The sequence below is a fragment of the Canis lupus genome, chromosome 30 (genome assembly GCF_011100685.1).
Source record: "Canis lupus familiaris isolate Mischka breed German Shepherd chromosome 30, alternate assembly UU_Cfam_GSD_1.0, whole genome shotgun sequence".
Classification (NCBI taxonomy): Eukaryota; Metazoa; Chordata; class Mammalia; order Carnivora; family Canidae; genus Canis; species Canis lupus.
In genome coordinates, this window is record NC_049251.1 from 6111045 (window position 1) to 6124581 (window position 13537).

General features: G+C 35.5%; 1 protein-coding gene across 1 annotated transcript in view; it reads left to right on the plus strand.

The window, feature by feature from the left end:
- Nucleotides 1-9845, plus strand: part of FAM98B (family with sequence similarity 98 member B) — a 37103-nt gene extending 27258 nt beyond the window's left edge. Inside the window, exons 7-8 of the mRNA XM_038580014.1 lie at nt 5593-5760; nt 7822-9845. Of these exons, the coding sequence (XP_038435942.1) occupies nt 5593-5760; nt 7822-8199 (546 nt within the window). The 3' untranslated portion in view covers nt 8200-9845. The remainder of the gene's footprint in view (nt 1-5592; nt 5761-7821) is intronic.
- Nucleotides 9846-13537: the final 3692 nt, after the last annotated feature.

The following is a 13537-nucleotide window of genomic DNA, read 5'->3' on the forward strand; positions in this document are numbered from 1 at the left end:
TTTATTTATTCATGAGACACACAGAGAGAGAAAGAAAGAGAAAGAGAGAGAGGCAGAGACACAGGCAGAGGTAGAAGCAGGCTTCATGCAGGGAGCCTGACGCAGGACTTGATCCTGGGTCTCCAGGATCACGCCCTGGGCTGAAGGCAGTGCTAAGCCACCCAGGCTGCACCGGGTGTTCTGATCAGGTGATTTCCACTACCTTGTCTTCCAGGTCACTCTCTGTTCTTAATCATCCAATATGCTTTTTATTTCATTTATTGTGTGTTTTAGCTCTGGTTGGTACTATTTTACACTGTTAAAGTTTTCACTTCATCCATTGTTCTCCTGAGTTCAGTGAGCACCTTTATGCTCATTACTTTAAACTGTTTTAGATAGATAACTGCTGTTTCATTAAGGTCTTTTTCTGAGGTTGTGTTTTGTTCTTTCATTTAGATTATATTTCTCTGTTTCCTCATTTTGTCTCTTTGTGTCTATGCATTAGGCAAATTGGCTACCTGTCCTAGTCTTAAAGGGGTGGCTTTGTGTAAGAGATGTCCTGGAGGGTCCAGAAGTGCAAATCCCTCCTGATTGCCAGAGCCACATGCTCATGGGTCATTTTTTTGTGTAAGCTGTGTATGCCTCCCTATTATGGGACTCTGCAGTGAGTGAGGCTCTCAGTGGAACACTGCCAGCATTAGCAGGTTAGATTGAGAGTTTAAAGATGCTGCCTGCAAGTATCAGCACTAGCAAAGTAGAATGTGGTCTCTAAAATGTCACCCAACACTGTTTCCATCTCTAAAGTATATCTCAGCAGCTGCTTGCCTCTGTGGCAGACACCCCAGGACTAGTGTAGTGAGTGGACACTATGGTTTACCTATGGTTTGGGTACTTTTCCAACTTGCATTTTATCACTGAGTCCTGAGACCAGTGAGTCCTTTAAGAACAGGTATTCTGTTGCCTGTAGCTCTATTGTTTTCCTAGATATAATCTGTTTTCAAAGTCTGGCGTTTTGGGGGCTCATCTCTTTTGTGCAGGATATAAGGGTTGGAGTTCCTGGTGTTGAGTTCCAGCCCTTTACTCCTCAGGGAGAAATTCCATTTTTGAGATTCTTTCCTAATTGCATTGCCATGCCTGGTGTGCCAGGTGTCCTCTCACCTTTGGTGAGAAGAGGCCTCTGCCACTCCTACTCCTCTTGATGCTGCCTCTTAGTTCCTTCTTGTGGAGTCTCTGTTCATTCAGTTTTCAGGGCTTTTTCTGAGGAGATTATTCCTCATGTAGCTATCTATTTGGTTTTTTTTTTTTTGTTTTTTGTTTTCTTTTTTTTTTATTTATTTATGATAGTCACACAGAGAGAGAGAGAGAGAGGCAGAGACATAGGCAGAGGGAGAAGCAGGCTCCATGCACCGGGAGCCCGACGTGGGATTCGATCCCGGGTCTCCAGGATCGCGCCCTGGGCCAAAGGCAGGTGCTAAACTGCTGCGCCACCCAGGGATCCCCCTATCTATTTGTTTTGACCACAGGAGGAAGTGAATTCAGGATCCTCTTAGGCCACTGTCAGAACCCTTTTCTGAGAAAAAATTTTTAGCATAGTAATAGAATAGCTGTAAGGCAGAGTTGTAGACTGTCATTCATGTATTTTCTTTTAATAAACATTTACTCAGCACCTCTATGTATCAGGCATTATGATATACCTGGTTCTGGATGAATAGTTCAGTACCCTATATGATCAGATATAGAATATTTTCAGAAGATTCTTATATCCGTGATACTAATCAGCTTCTCAGATGGGGTAAGCCTGTTTGTATTCTCCATGTGCATCAGGTTAAACTTGAGGTGTGTGTGTGTGTGTGTGTGTGTGTGTGTCCAGGTCATTGGAGTGACTGTTGTATGCAAGGAACCCAGATACTCTAAGAGCTATGAGTTACTAAAGAAGTAATAGATGACATGATTGGGGATCTCAAGAAATGGAATAAAGTTCAGTTGTTTGGGAAGTAACAATTCTTTTGGCCTCTGAAACTGAGTAGGGTTGGTTTATGTATTGGGTCTCCAGTTTAACCTGATTGAATTTTTTTTAAGATTATTTATTTAAGTACCCCTGGGTGGCTCAGTGGTTGAGCATCTGCCTTCTGCTCAGGGCATGATACCAGGTCTGGGGATCAAATCCCAAATCCGGCTTCTTCATCCTCAGCCTGTATCTCTCCCTTCTGTGTCTCTAACAAGTAAGTAAAATCTTTAAAAATTATCTACTTAAAAAAATAATAAAGATTATTTGAGAGAAAGCACAAGTCGGGGTGTGGTGGAGGACCAGAGAGAAAGAGAGAGGCAGGAGCCCTATGTGAGGCTTGATCCCAAGGACCCCAAGATCGTGACCTCAGGTGAAGGCAGATACTTAATTGACTGAGCCACCCAGGTGCTTCTTAACCTGATAGACTTTCAGTGAGAAAAAGGAATTTGAGAATATAAGGAAAGTTGTGAAATGTAGTGCATTACAAATGTCTTAACATAGTAACTTAGGATGTTTTCACTATTGATCTTAAATTTATACAGAAATCCAAAATGAGTTTTGGTACGTGGTTTTCTTTGAACATTCAGAATGGAGTGGATGTATGGACATGTTGACTCTTTACTAGCCTTAAAACTTAGGGAATTTGAGAAAATACACCTTTAAGAAATACCTTAATATTTATCTTCTCATCTTCATCTTTTTTCATCATGTTTTAGGTCAAGGAGGTTGTGTTTTATTCTTTATTCCTTAGTCTGGATGATGTCTAAAAATTCTTATAGGCTATTTTTAGGGCAGTTTTGTCCTTTCATTTGATCCTGTTCAATTGATTATATGAATACATGCAATTGTACCCTGAGTTTCCCTATTAAATTGAATATATCGTTATCATTTACCCCCCCATTTCATGTATCTGAGATTGTTGAATGACTTATAAAATATTGTTCTACAGCATTTAAACTCTTTGCAGAATATTTTATCATATAGGTATATTCAATTGATATTGAGATTTTCTTTAATCTTGTCTTACCCTTTAATGAAATCTTCAGCAGCTAAATTTTTGTTTATGTCTGTGATATATTCCTAAAATGGAATTTCTTCATGAAATAATATGTGTAAATAGATTTTAATGTTTTCGATGCATACTCCAGATGCAACTCTAGAGAGTTGCCCTTCAGAAAGATTATAAATGTTAGTATAGTTAATCTGATTTATTATTTTGCTAGTATTGAGCTAGGAGTGAGTATAATTTTATAGTTTGGTTTTTTCACTGATTGTATTGTGATCATTATCTCATACCTCTAAAAGTTTTATTTTAATATTCTTTATAAAATTATTTTTTAATTTTTTTGAGATAAAATTCACCATCTTAAAGTATACCATTCAGTGGTTTTTAGTATATTCACTATATTTTTGTAACCATTACTACTGACTAGTAAAGTTCCAGAACCTTTCTTTCACCCTAAAAAGAAACATGTGCCCATCAGCAGTCATTCCCAGTACTCCCTACCTTCTTTCTCTGGCAGCTACTATGATCTCTTTCTGTCATTTTGGCTATTTTGACAGTTCATGTAAGTGTAATCATACAATATGTGGCTTTTTTATGTATGGCTTCTTAGCCTAAGGCTTTCAAGCTTCATCCATTGTTTTTGATATAATCTTTTCAGTATCCCTTTTATGCCTGCATTATATTTTATCCTATAATGATACCATAATTTCTTTAGACATTTCTTCCTGTATTAACAACCACTAGGAATATTAATTAATATATGTATTTTTTATTTATACATTTCAAAGTGTATTATGGTGGATTCCTAAGTGGAAATTTGCTGTGTCAAAGGTTATGACTTAAGGTTATGACTCTTAATGTTCTGATTCCCATGGCCAAATTGTTTTCTGCAAAGTTTATATGAATTTAAACTTCTACCAGTAGGGTAAATAAAATTTTGTCCTCACTTTAGCTTCCTTAATATTTAGAATATTGACAATTTTATTGCTAACTTGATGGTTAAAAAAGACTAAATTGTTTTAAGTTGTATATTTTCATTATTGGTAAAATTCAGCTTTTTTTCATAGGCTTATTAGTCATTTGAATTTCCTCTTGTTTCGAAATTTCTTTTTGTCTTTTTTCATCTTAGAGTCTTCCTGTTTTCCTTTTCATTGAGCTTTTTATATAGCAAGGAAGTTATCTAGTTGCTTTATTTGTAGAAACTATTTTCACCAAGTTTTTAAAATTTTGTTTTATGTTTTTGATATATGGAAATTTTTATCTTTATAGTTAAAATGTTCAATTTAAAATAAAACCTTAAACAGTGAACTCTATTATGCCTTATTATTGTTCATTTTCTTATAAATAGCCGTTTATTCCAACATCATTTAAAAATTAATACATCCAAAAAAAATTAATACATCCTTTTTTTTTTTTTTACTCCCCACCTCCATTTCTCACTGGTGTTTGATATTGTCATGTATTGCATTCATATACTTATGAAGCTCTGAATCTTTTTTTTTTAAGATTTTATTTATTTATAGAGACACAGCTAGAGAGAGAGGCAGAGACACAGGCAGAGGGAGAAGCAGGCACCATGCAGGGAGCCCGATGTGGGACTGGATCCCGGGTCTCCAGGATCACGCCCTGGGCTGCAGGTGGCGCTAAACCGCTGCGCCACCAGGGCTACCTGAAGCTCTGAATCTTAATTGCCCATTTTGTTTCATTAGTATATTTTTTCCTCCAAGTTCCATTTAATTAGACTGAAATAGGATAGTATATCATTATCTGTACATGTGCCTAGAGGTCAGCTAGACTTTTATTAGTAGGTAGGCAAAACTGGGACTTTGTGTATTTAGGGAAACTATTTAAACTTTCCAGGTCTCATTTCTTTATCTTCCAAAGGAGATGATAAAAGCAACCACTCTAAAAAAGATGTTCTAAGGATTAAAGAACTGATTAAATGGATAGTGTCCTGTCACATTTAATAAGTACTTAAGGAATGTTAGCTGTTAAAACAGTGATGATGATTTCATATTACATAGTAATATAGTAATATCTGGTAGAACTCTTTTCAAAATTCTTTTAGTCAAAATTACATATTTAGCTTCTGGATTAACTTTAGATTCCTTTTTTTTTTTTTTTTTTTCCTTTACTCCATCTCCTCAAAAACCATTCCAGTAGGATTAAAATAAATCTGTAAATTAATTTGGGGGAAAAATAAGAATACTACGTGTCCCTATCCAGAAACTTGGCATTTCTCTTGATTCCTTCAAATTTTGCTTTTGTTTTTATAGGATTTACTAATAATGTTTCCTTCTTAAAGGTCCTATATGTGTTTTTGGTTAAAGCTTGTTTTAGATATTTTATTAGCTAATATTGATGGAATCTTTTTATATTATTTTAAATGACTTGTTATTTGTAGTTATGTATTCTTTTGGCATCTGTTGGTCTCTTTTTTTTCATTCTGCATACAAATGATGAGATATTTAAATGTTTTGCTGTTTTCTGTTTCTTTGCTTATACATTATCTTTTTTTTCTTTCTGAAGATTATGATTGCCATTGTTCTTTCACTGAAATGTTCTTTGGCTCCTTTAACCCCTAACTTTTGTTATTTAGGTAAAAACAGATGACATAGCAAGAATTTACCAGCCTAAGCGTTATGCTTTATCGCCCAAGACAACAATTACACTGGCACATTTACTTGCTGCACGTGAAGATCTGTCTAAGATCATTAGAACAAGTAGTGGCTCCAGCCGAGAGAAGACAGTGTGTGCCATTAATAAGGTTGGTTTTTCTTTCAGTACAGTGGAGAAAGAATTTATAATCTCTTCATTTGATGTTTTTACAGATTTTAATCCATTTTTCTCTTACAATCCGGTAAACTAGAAAAGAGAGTGGTCAAAGTATTTCAGTTCATCCAGGCTGTTATGTGTTTTGTGTGTGTGTGTGTGTGTGTGTGTGTGTGTTTATTTGAATTTCTGTATTCATAAATCAAACTACAGTTTTATTTGAATTAGAGGAATTAAGAATTTTTTATCAGTGGCTTTAGCAAGAATTATTTGCCTTCTTTCCAGGAATGTATTTATAATTTTTGTCAGTAAAATCCTGTGGTAGTTGTTTCAAGTAGTGACAGATTCCTTATATCCTTGGTGTAAAACAAGTACATGCTTTGGAGACCTGTAGATCTGGATTCACATCCTAGCTCTATCATTTACATGGATGAATCACCTCGGGCAAGTTTACTGAATCTTTTGGAGATTCCATTTTCTGATTAAGAGTATGGATTCATTTCTCCAACACTGCTTTTAAATAAGCTCAAAGAGACTGAATCTTTTACAATAGCAATAGCAGTAATTTAGATTTATCAGTTTTACTGGCGTGTGTTCTATATTTAGAGCACTTTATGACAGACTTTATCACAAAAGAGCAAAAAGTCAGAAGAGATTTTGGCAATTTTAAAACATTGTTACTCACTCATGAAAACAGTGTCCTTGATACAGTCAGTATATCTTGGTAGAGGGATGATTGTACATAAAGTCAACTTGTTAATTATTGCTGTTAGTCACCAGTGTTTGTTCCTTCCTCTTCCATTTTAGATCAACCTCCTCTATCTTTGGAAAGTATTCTGTCTAAAAATACATTATTTAGTATCTTATATCAGGTTATGATCTGGTCTTGCCAGATTAAGAGTTCTACTTTTTAAAATGATATTGCCCATCTCTTTTCAAATTTATAACTTATAGTCTCTTTGAAAGCAGTCTTAATCAGTTCTTGGAGTAGCAGCATAGCATATTTATTTGGTGGAGAGGCCAATGAAAATAACAACCAAAAAGGCTGCTTTTTGCATTTGGTAATTAGGACATTATTGGTGACTTTAAAAGAATGCATTCTTCAAACATTGCCCCACAGTAAGGAGGATGTTGTACTTTTTGTCTTTAATTTACGATGTAAATTACTAAAACATGGTTTTGATTAGAGGATCAATGGAAGTAGAACCCATCTGATTTGTAGGTCATTTTTGTTGTGGCAGTTACCTTCTTTCCTGAAAGAGACTAGCAGGAAGCTAGTCTAGCTTCCTTCCTCACCATTGTCTGTGTTTATGGATATATATAAAGTAGCTCCTTTTTACAGCAGGCTGGGAACTTAAACTCCTCCTTGGCTTATCCTTCAAGTATTGTAAAGCATGGTAAAGAGAGCCTATCAAGACTTTATTTTTTGTACAATTATATAGTATCATTACTGAATGTTAGTGGGCTTAAGTTTCATAAGAAAGGAATAGTTCATTGAGAATCCTTGTATCTCTAGAGTGATACCATGGATTATAATCATTATATTCATCTTTAACATCTCATATTCAAGTGTTACCATATATACTTCATACTTTGTTAAAATAACACATGTTTAGGAATATAGTCTTTTATTGGATAATCCATGACCAAGTGAATGGTAATGGGAAGTCTAGAGTTGTATAAATAGATACGAAGTTAATGAATATAGTTTATGTATACTGAAAATGTTCTGCTAAAAATATTTTAGTTTGGTGAGTACTGCATTTGTTACAGAATTTGGTAAACAAATTTAAACAAGAGAAAATTAACAAGCCCTTAAGTCTCAGTAATATTCCCCATATTGTTTTAAAACAATTCCATGTTGTGAGGAATTTGTCATACAACACATTTATATTTTCAGTATTAATTTGTATTGCATGTCTCATACTTTCATGTCCTTAAATATTTGGCTTCTATTTCTTTATTAGAACAGTAAGTTCAATATCAGTTGAATTCTTTATGTAAATTGTAATTTCTAAATATATTAGAAACTGAAAGACAGTGTTTCTTCACACAGGTGCTGATGGGAAGGGTGCCTGACCGAGGAGGACGGCCAAATGAAATTGAACCACCACCCCCTGAAATGCCCCCTTGGCAAAAGAGACAAGAAGGGGGCGGAAGGGGTGGTTGGGGTGGTGGGGGTGGTCGAGGAGGTGGTGGGGGTGGAAGAGGTGGTTGGGGAGGCGGCGGTGGTGGTGGTAGTGGAGGAGGAGGAGGGTGGGGAGGAAGTGGGGGAGGGGGAGGTAGAGGAGGAGGTTTTCAAGGCAGAGGAGATTATGGTGGGAGGGGAGATTATGGTGGAAGAGGAGGGGGCTATGGTGGAAGAGGAGGCTATGGTGGAAGAGGTTATGGAGATCCATATGGAGGAGGTGGTGGTGGATATAGAAGATATTAAAAACTACCAAAATTAGATAGCAGTGCTTACTTCTTGGCAGAGACATTAGGTGTAGTGTTGTAAATAACATACTTGGAATGTCATCTCTGAAGTAAACACCATGTTAGATTCCCTGATAACATTCTTGAATTGGGTTAATATGTGAGAGCATTGTTTTATACTACCATTTGATCTCTTAGGCAAAGTGATGATTTTTCCATATTCTGTGTATTCTTGAGCATGTCTTTTTAAAACAAAAAATGAGCAAAAATTATTTTTAAAAATGTAAATATTTATTACCATCAGACTTGGAAAATGGAAAGTATTTTATTGTCATGATTGAATTTAGATTGTTACCTGTATTTTATTCAGGTTTGAAACACAAATTATCCCACTTGTTATGGAAAGGAATATAGACTATTGTCTCATCTGTATTCCTGTGGCTGTGTTTTGTATTTGATAATTATACTTCATGAAATAGGGAACGGAACTGATCTGATAGGTAGTTGTCATGACTTGTTTGTTTTTTTATAGGAGGCAAGTCCTCTGACCAGGATTCTGTTAAAGTTCATTAATTGAAGCTCAAGCCTATTTTTTGCTATGTATATTTATTTTCCAAGTGGATTTGAAATCTGATTTTGTTTAACAAAGCAAAATTAAAGAATGAGGTCAGAATTACTCTAAAGGGATGAGGACAAATAATAATTTTACATGGTGATGTGAAAAATACTCATTTAAACTGGTCTCTTCATCATTTGTGCCATCACTTTAGGTGTTTGGATATCAAAAAGCAGATTAAGCTGTATTGCCCAGGATTAGGACAGTAATTTCCAGTTTCAGTCCATCGGAGGTAGAATTGGGGCATCCCTTGGAAATTCTGATTCATAGCTAGATTTTGGAAACAGGGAATGGTTACATGTAGTTTGGTGGTTGGAGGAAGTAAAGATTTGGGATAGAGTTGTGAATTTGAATCATGGCATTAGCCCAGAGGTGCTGTGGGCTGAAATGACCATAGCTCTCAAGGATTGATTTGTCCTCATTTATCAAATGAGGAATATGACACTTGTACTCTTCTCAGATTGTTTCATAAAGATCTAACTACAAGTGCAATTTATTGAGGGCTTGTTGTGAATGGTTTAAGAAGTGGGCTAAGTAATGCATTTTCCTCTTAGTATAGAGAGTTAGATAAGAGAGTCACATATATTTTTTCATTCCCACTGTAAAATGTGTATCCTAGTGTGGGCTCCTGGTTGACACCTGTACGTAACAACTTTCTGTGATCTAGCAAATTCAGCAGCTAGAAAGCTGATTATCAGTGGACACATCATATTTGATATTTGGCAGTGTCATTGTTGTTGTGTTGTTTGCTTTACAGTAAACCCTGAACTGAAATCTAAAACAATGTTAAAACTTTAAAAGTAAATATTGTGTATACTGCAGTCTTTGCCATGTAGTTTTCAAGCTAACGCTTCAAAGAAGTTTGTTCAGGATAGGGAAACATACTTTAGGTTATTTGTAAAATAGAATTTAAAAATGTGTTTATATTTAATGAAGATACTTAATTTCATTTGTGATAGTTGGGAAAAAAGGCTTTCCATAATTAAAACATTTTTTTCAATAGCTATGAACTCTGAAAAATAAATAATTTCTAAAAATATGTAATCAAAGACTACTGGAGTAAGACCACTGACTTAAAAGGGGTTTATAACTACCTTCAACTTTTTATCACTAAGGGTTTATGGCAAACAATGGCAGAAACATTAATTTGTCCATTTCTGTAAGATTTCCTTGTATTTTCATAGGAGTGCTCTTGAGTATTGTGCTCACTTTAAATCTTTTTATTTATTTATTCATGACACACACACAGAGGGAGGCAGAAACACAGGCAGAGGGAGAAGCAGGCTCCTTGCAGGGAGCCCGATTGTGGGACTTGATCCCAGGACCCTGGGATCATGACCTGAGCTGAAGGCAGACGGTCAGCCACTGAGCCACCCAAGGTGCCCCTGCTCACTTTAAATCTTGTCCAATTTTATCACTGGCTCCTGAAATCACTTCTATTTACACATTCTTATAAATTTCACTTGAATGAAAAGCAGGATGATTTAGACCCTAACATCTTATTCTTCCCCGGAAGGTAGGATTTTCATGATACTCTTTTTTTAAGTAAAAATTTCTTTGGTAGAAGAGTGTGCTGAGCAATATCTAGACTAGCAGTAGGCAGTGTGGGGTTTTGGTATCAATAGCCATAATTTGAAAATGTGTTATAAATTGATTGTGGTACAAATGTAGAGTATGATGAATGGTACTTCACTGCTTCCTACAGTCTAAACCTTTTTATGGACCTCCTCTTCATTCCTTTTTGCCTGGTTCTCAATTTCATTTTTCCCTATTACCTCATTTATCCTCCCCCTCCCCCCCTTTTTTTCTTCCCTGCCTTGGTCTAGTCTTTGGTATCTTATAGCATCTAAACACAAGACCTTACTGAGAGATTCTGGATTAAAGTAAGGAATCTCTCATCTGTACCATGTAAAGAATATGTATCCCCATCCATTTTATGTCTAAAGAAGGTACAATAACCCAGAAAAGATGTGTGACCAGGGAATGTTCTGAGCAACGAGACTATATATGCCTTATAAGGACACACAGTAGAGAAACGGGGGATGGAAGAAAGGAGGCAGTTTAATCTCTTCAGAATCAGGTTGTCAATGTGACTTATTTTGTAAGAAGTATTAAGAATTGCCAAAATGATAAATATACCCACATCCAAATATAACAGAATGCATCCTGTAGTGGAATTTACCCCGCTATTCATTGGTCTGGTTAAACAAAAGTTGGCTGGCAGTTAAGGGAAAGTCCTGACCATCTCTTAATCACTCTAATCATGAACACAAATGAATTGCTCTGGGGGGGTGGGGTCTATATTAGAACTATCCTCTACCAATTTCATGGACAACTCCAAAGTTGTTCTTTACTTGCTAGTTTTCTTAGAACTATGGAATTAAAGACAAAAGCCACAGAGAAAGGACCACCTCAAATCTATCTCCTTCATTGTTAAGTATTTATAGACAGTATTTGGGGACCACTGTAAGTCCTTATGCAATAAGATAGGAAAAGGTTGAATATTTCTGTACTGTTACTTCAAGTTATAAAAAGGTTTAGAAAAACTTACACCGAGTAATTTTTTCCTTTTCCTTCCAGGAAAACCCAGTTAATAGAATAGGGGGGAGTGGTGTCAGCTGTGGATTGTAGTAAAAATTCAAGAGAAGCTTCTACATATTCATAACTAGAAGAAACAACACAGCTATGTGGTAGGGATCTGAATTTTTTTATCATACAAATATTACACAAAGAAAACTTACATTAGATATCAAAAAAAAAAAAACCTTTACAATCTGTACACTTGTTTTTTCCTTGCAGTTCTTTTACATTATACATCCTTTAGACAGAAATTCACAAATGGTCAGTAAAAAGGCAAGTTAATTACCAAAGAAAATGAGAAATGACGTTGCTGTTGACAAAACAAGATTTGTCCTTGTTTTGACAGATAAATAGGTGCTCAAACTTATTTCGAGTCTAGGCTTGCTTGACAAACCAAAAGTTTCCAGAAATATTATTTCTATAGATTCTAATCCCATGTAGTTCAGTGCAAATAATATTATTTAACATACTATTCTTCTTTGGCCCTTGCTGGACTGTAAAAACTTATAACAAAACTGCTTCCTATCCATTTCAGTGATAAGTTCTGGAATGCTTGAGACCCTCCAGCCATATTACTTTGACTGATTAAGGAGCTCTAACCTTTGGAATTCTAGGATTACAGATTATGTACACAAGAATTAACTTGGGATCTCTATTTTGGATGGAGGGAAGGAGAATGAAAAAATTCGTGTTATGTGACTATGCTTATGAAGAAATTGAGCTGTACCACCTTTGGTCTATATCAGAGGGAGAGAATAATAATGAAGAATGTGAATTTTAAAGATTATCAGAAATTAATGTTTGTTACTTACATTATATGGACAAAGTGCTTCACCTGGTGATGGACCAAAGCAGCCTGCTATGGAGATTTCTGAGTTTGGAATTCGGGTAAATTTTTGTGTAAAGCAATTCTTTAAAACACTAACAGAAAGCTACTTACTAGCTTTGTCACTAACAGTATGCAAATAGGAACTGGTCTTCATCAAAGAAACTTCTTAAATGGTCTGAATCCTCCAAGGAAGTTACACTGTATATATACTTTGTATTCTGATTAAGATTTGGTATTGCTGGCTTTAGGTTTCGAACTTTAATTGTGGAGATTATGTTCTTAGCAATTGGTCAACTTGTGTATGAATTTCAGATCCGCTTGGTACCAAGCTTTCTAAGCATAGAAGGTAAGTTCCCCTCAAAAAGAAAATTTCATGAACTTTTTAGAGAAATCAAGAGTCTGATAAATTTTACAGATCGAGAGTTTGTAAACAGTTGCCCAGACAACTAAATGAGCCCATTTATCATTAACTTTCATTAATAGAAAACTCATAGGACTCTTAATTGTGATTTTGCTAAATAGTACAGTTTACATTGTAAGCAATTTATCTTGTAACAAACTGAGCTTTATATTTGTGGATTTGTGTAAATGACAGAGTTGTTTAATTCACTTCCACATTTTATGAAGGAGGAAACAAAATTCCAAGTCACATGCATACTTGATATTGTATATACATGATATATACACATATACACACTCTCAGGTCTTATTGAAGCCTCTGATCCAGTTAGCTTATTTCTAAATAATATTAATAGTGAAGACAGTATAGCACAAATTCAGTTCAAAATAGTTACTTCAAAAAAAAAAAAAAGGATAAAGATGGCACATGAAAAGTTAAATAGACTCTTATCAAAAAGCCATAAATTCCTAATTCTATCCAATATAGATATAGAAGGACAAACATCATGTTTGTAGGGTTTTTTTTTTTTTAAGGTACCTGGCCATTTGCGTATGAGGTGGTATTAGCTATGTTTCCAGATGTTTCATTTGCGTACTTAACAACGGTAAGACTAAAACTGAGTTGACCTGTAATTACATAATGTCTTGGTCACTTACCCCGTGCCCCCTCCCCCATTCTGTGGCTTCATCTTCAGAAGTGTATTCCTAGGGTAGATATCCTCATGTGAATATGAGCCTAGTGAGGAAGGAGTGGGGAAAAATGTAACTGATGAGATCTGAGGTAGTGAAGTGGGAACCAGATTCGAAAAGAAGGCTGGAAGATAGAGGAAGTAAATCTATTTTTAGAATATATCTTTCCATTGTGAGCAAGCTTTGGATGGAACAAAACAAACCCCTCAGTTCACAGAATACCCACAGAAGGAAGCAAAAAGA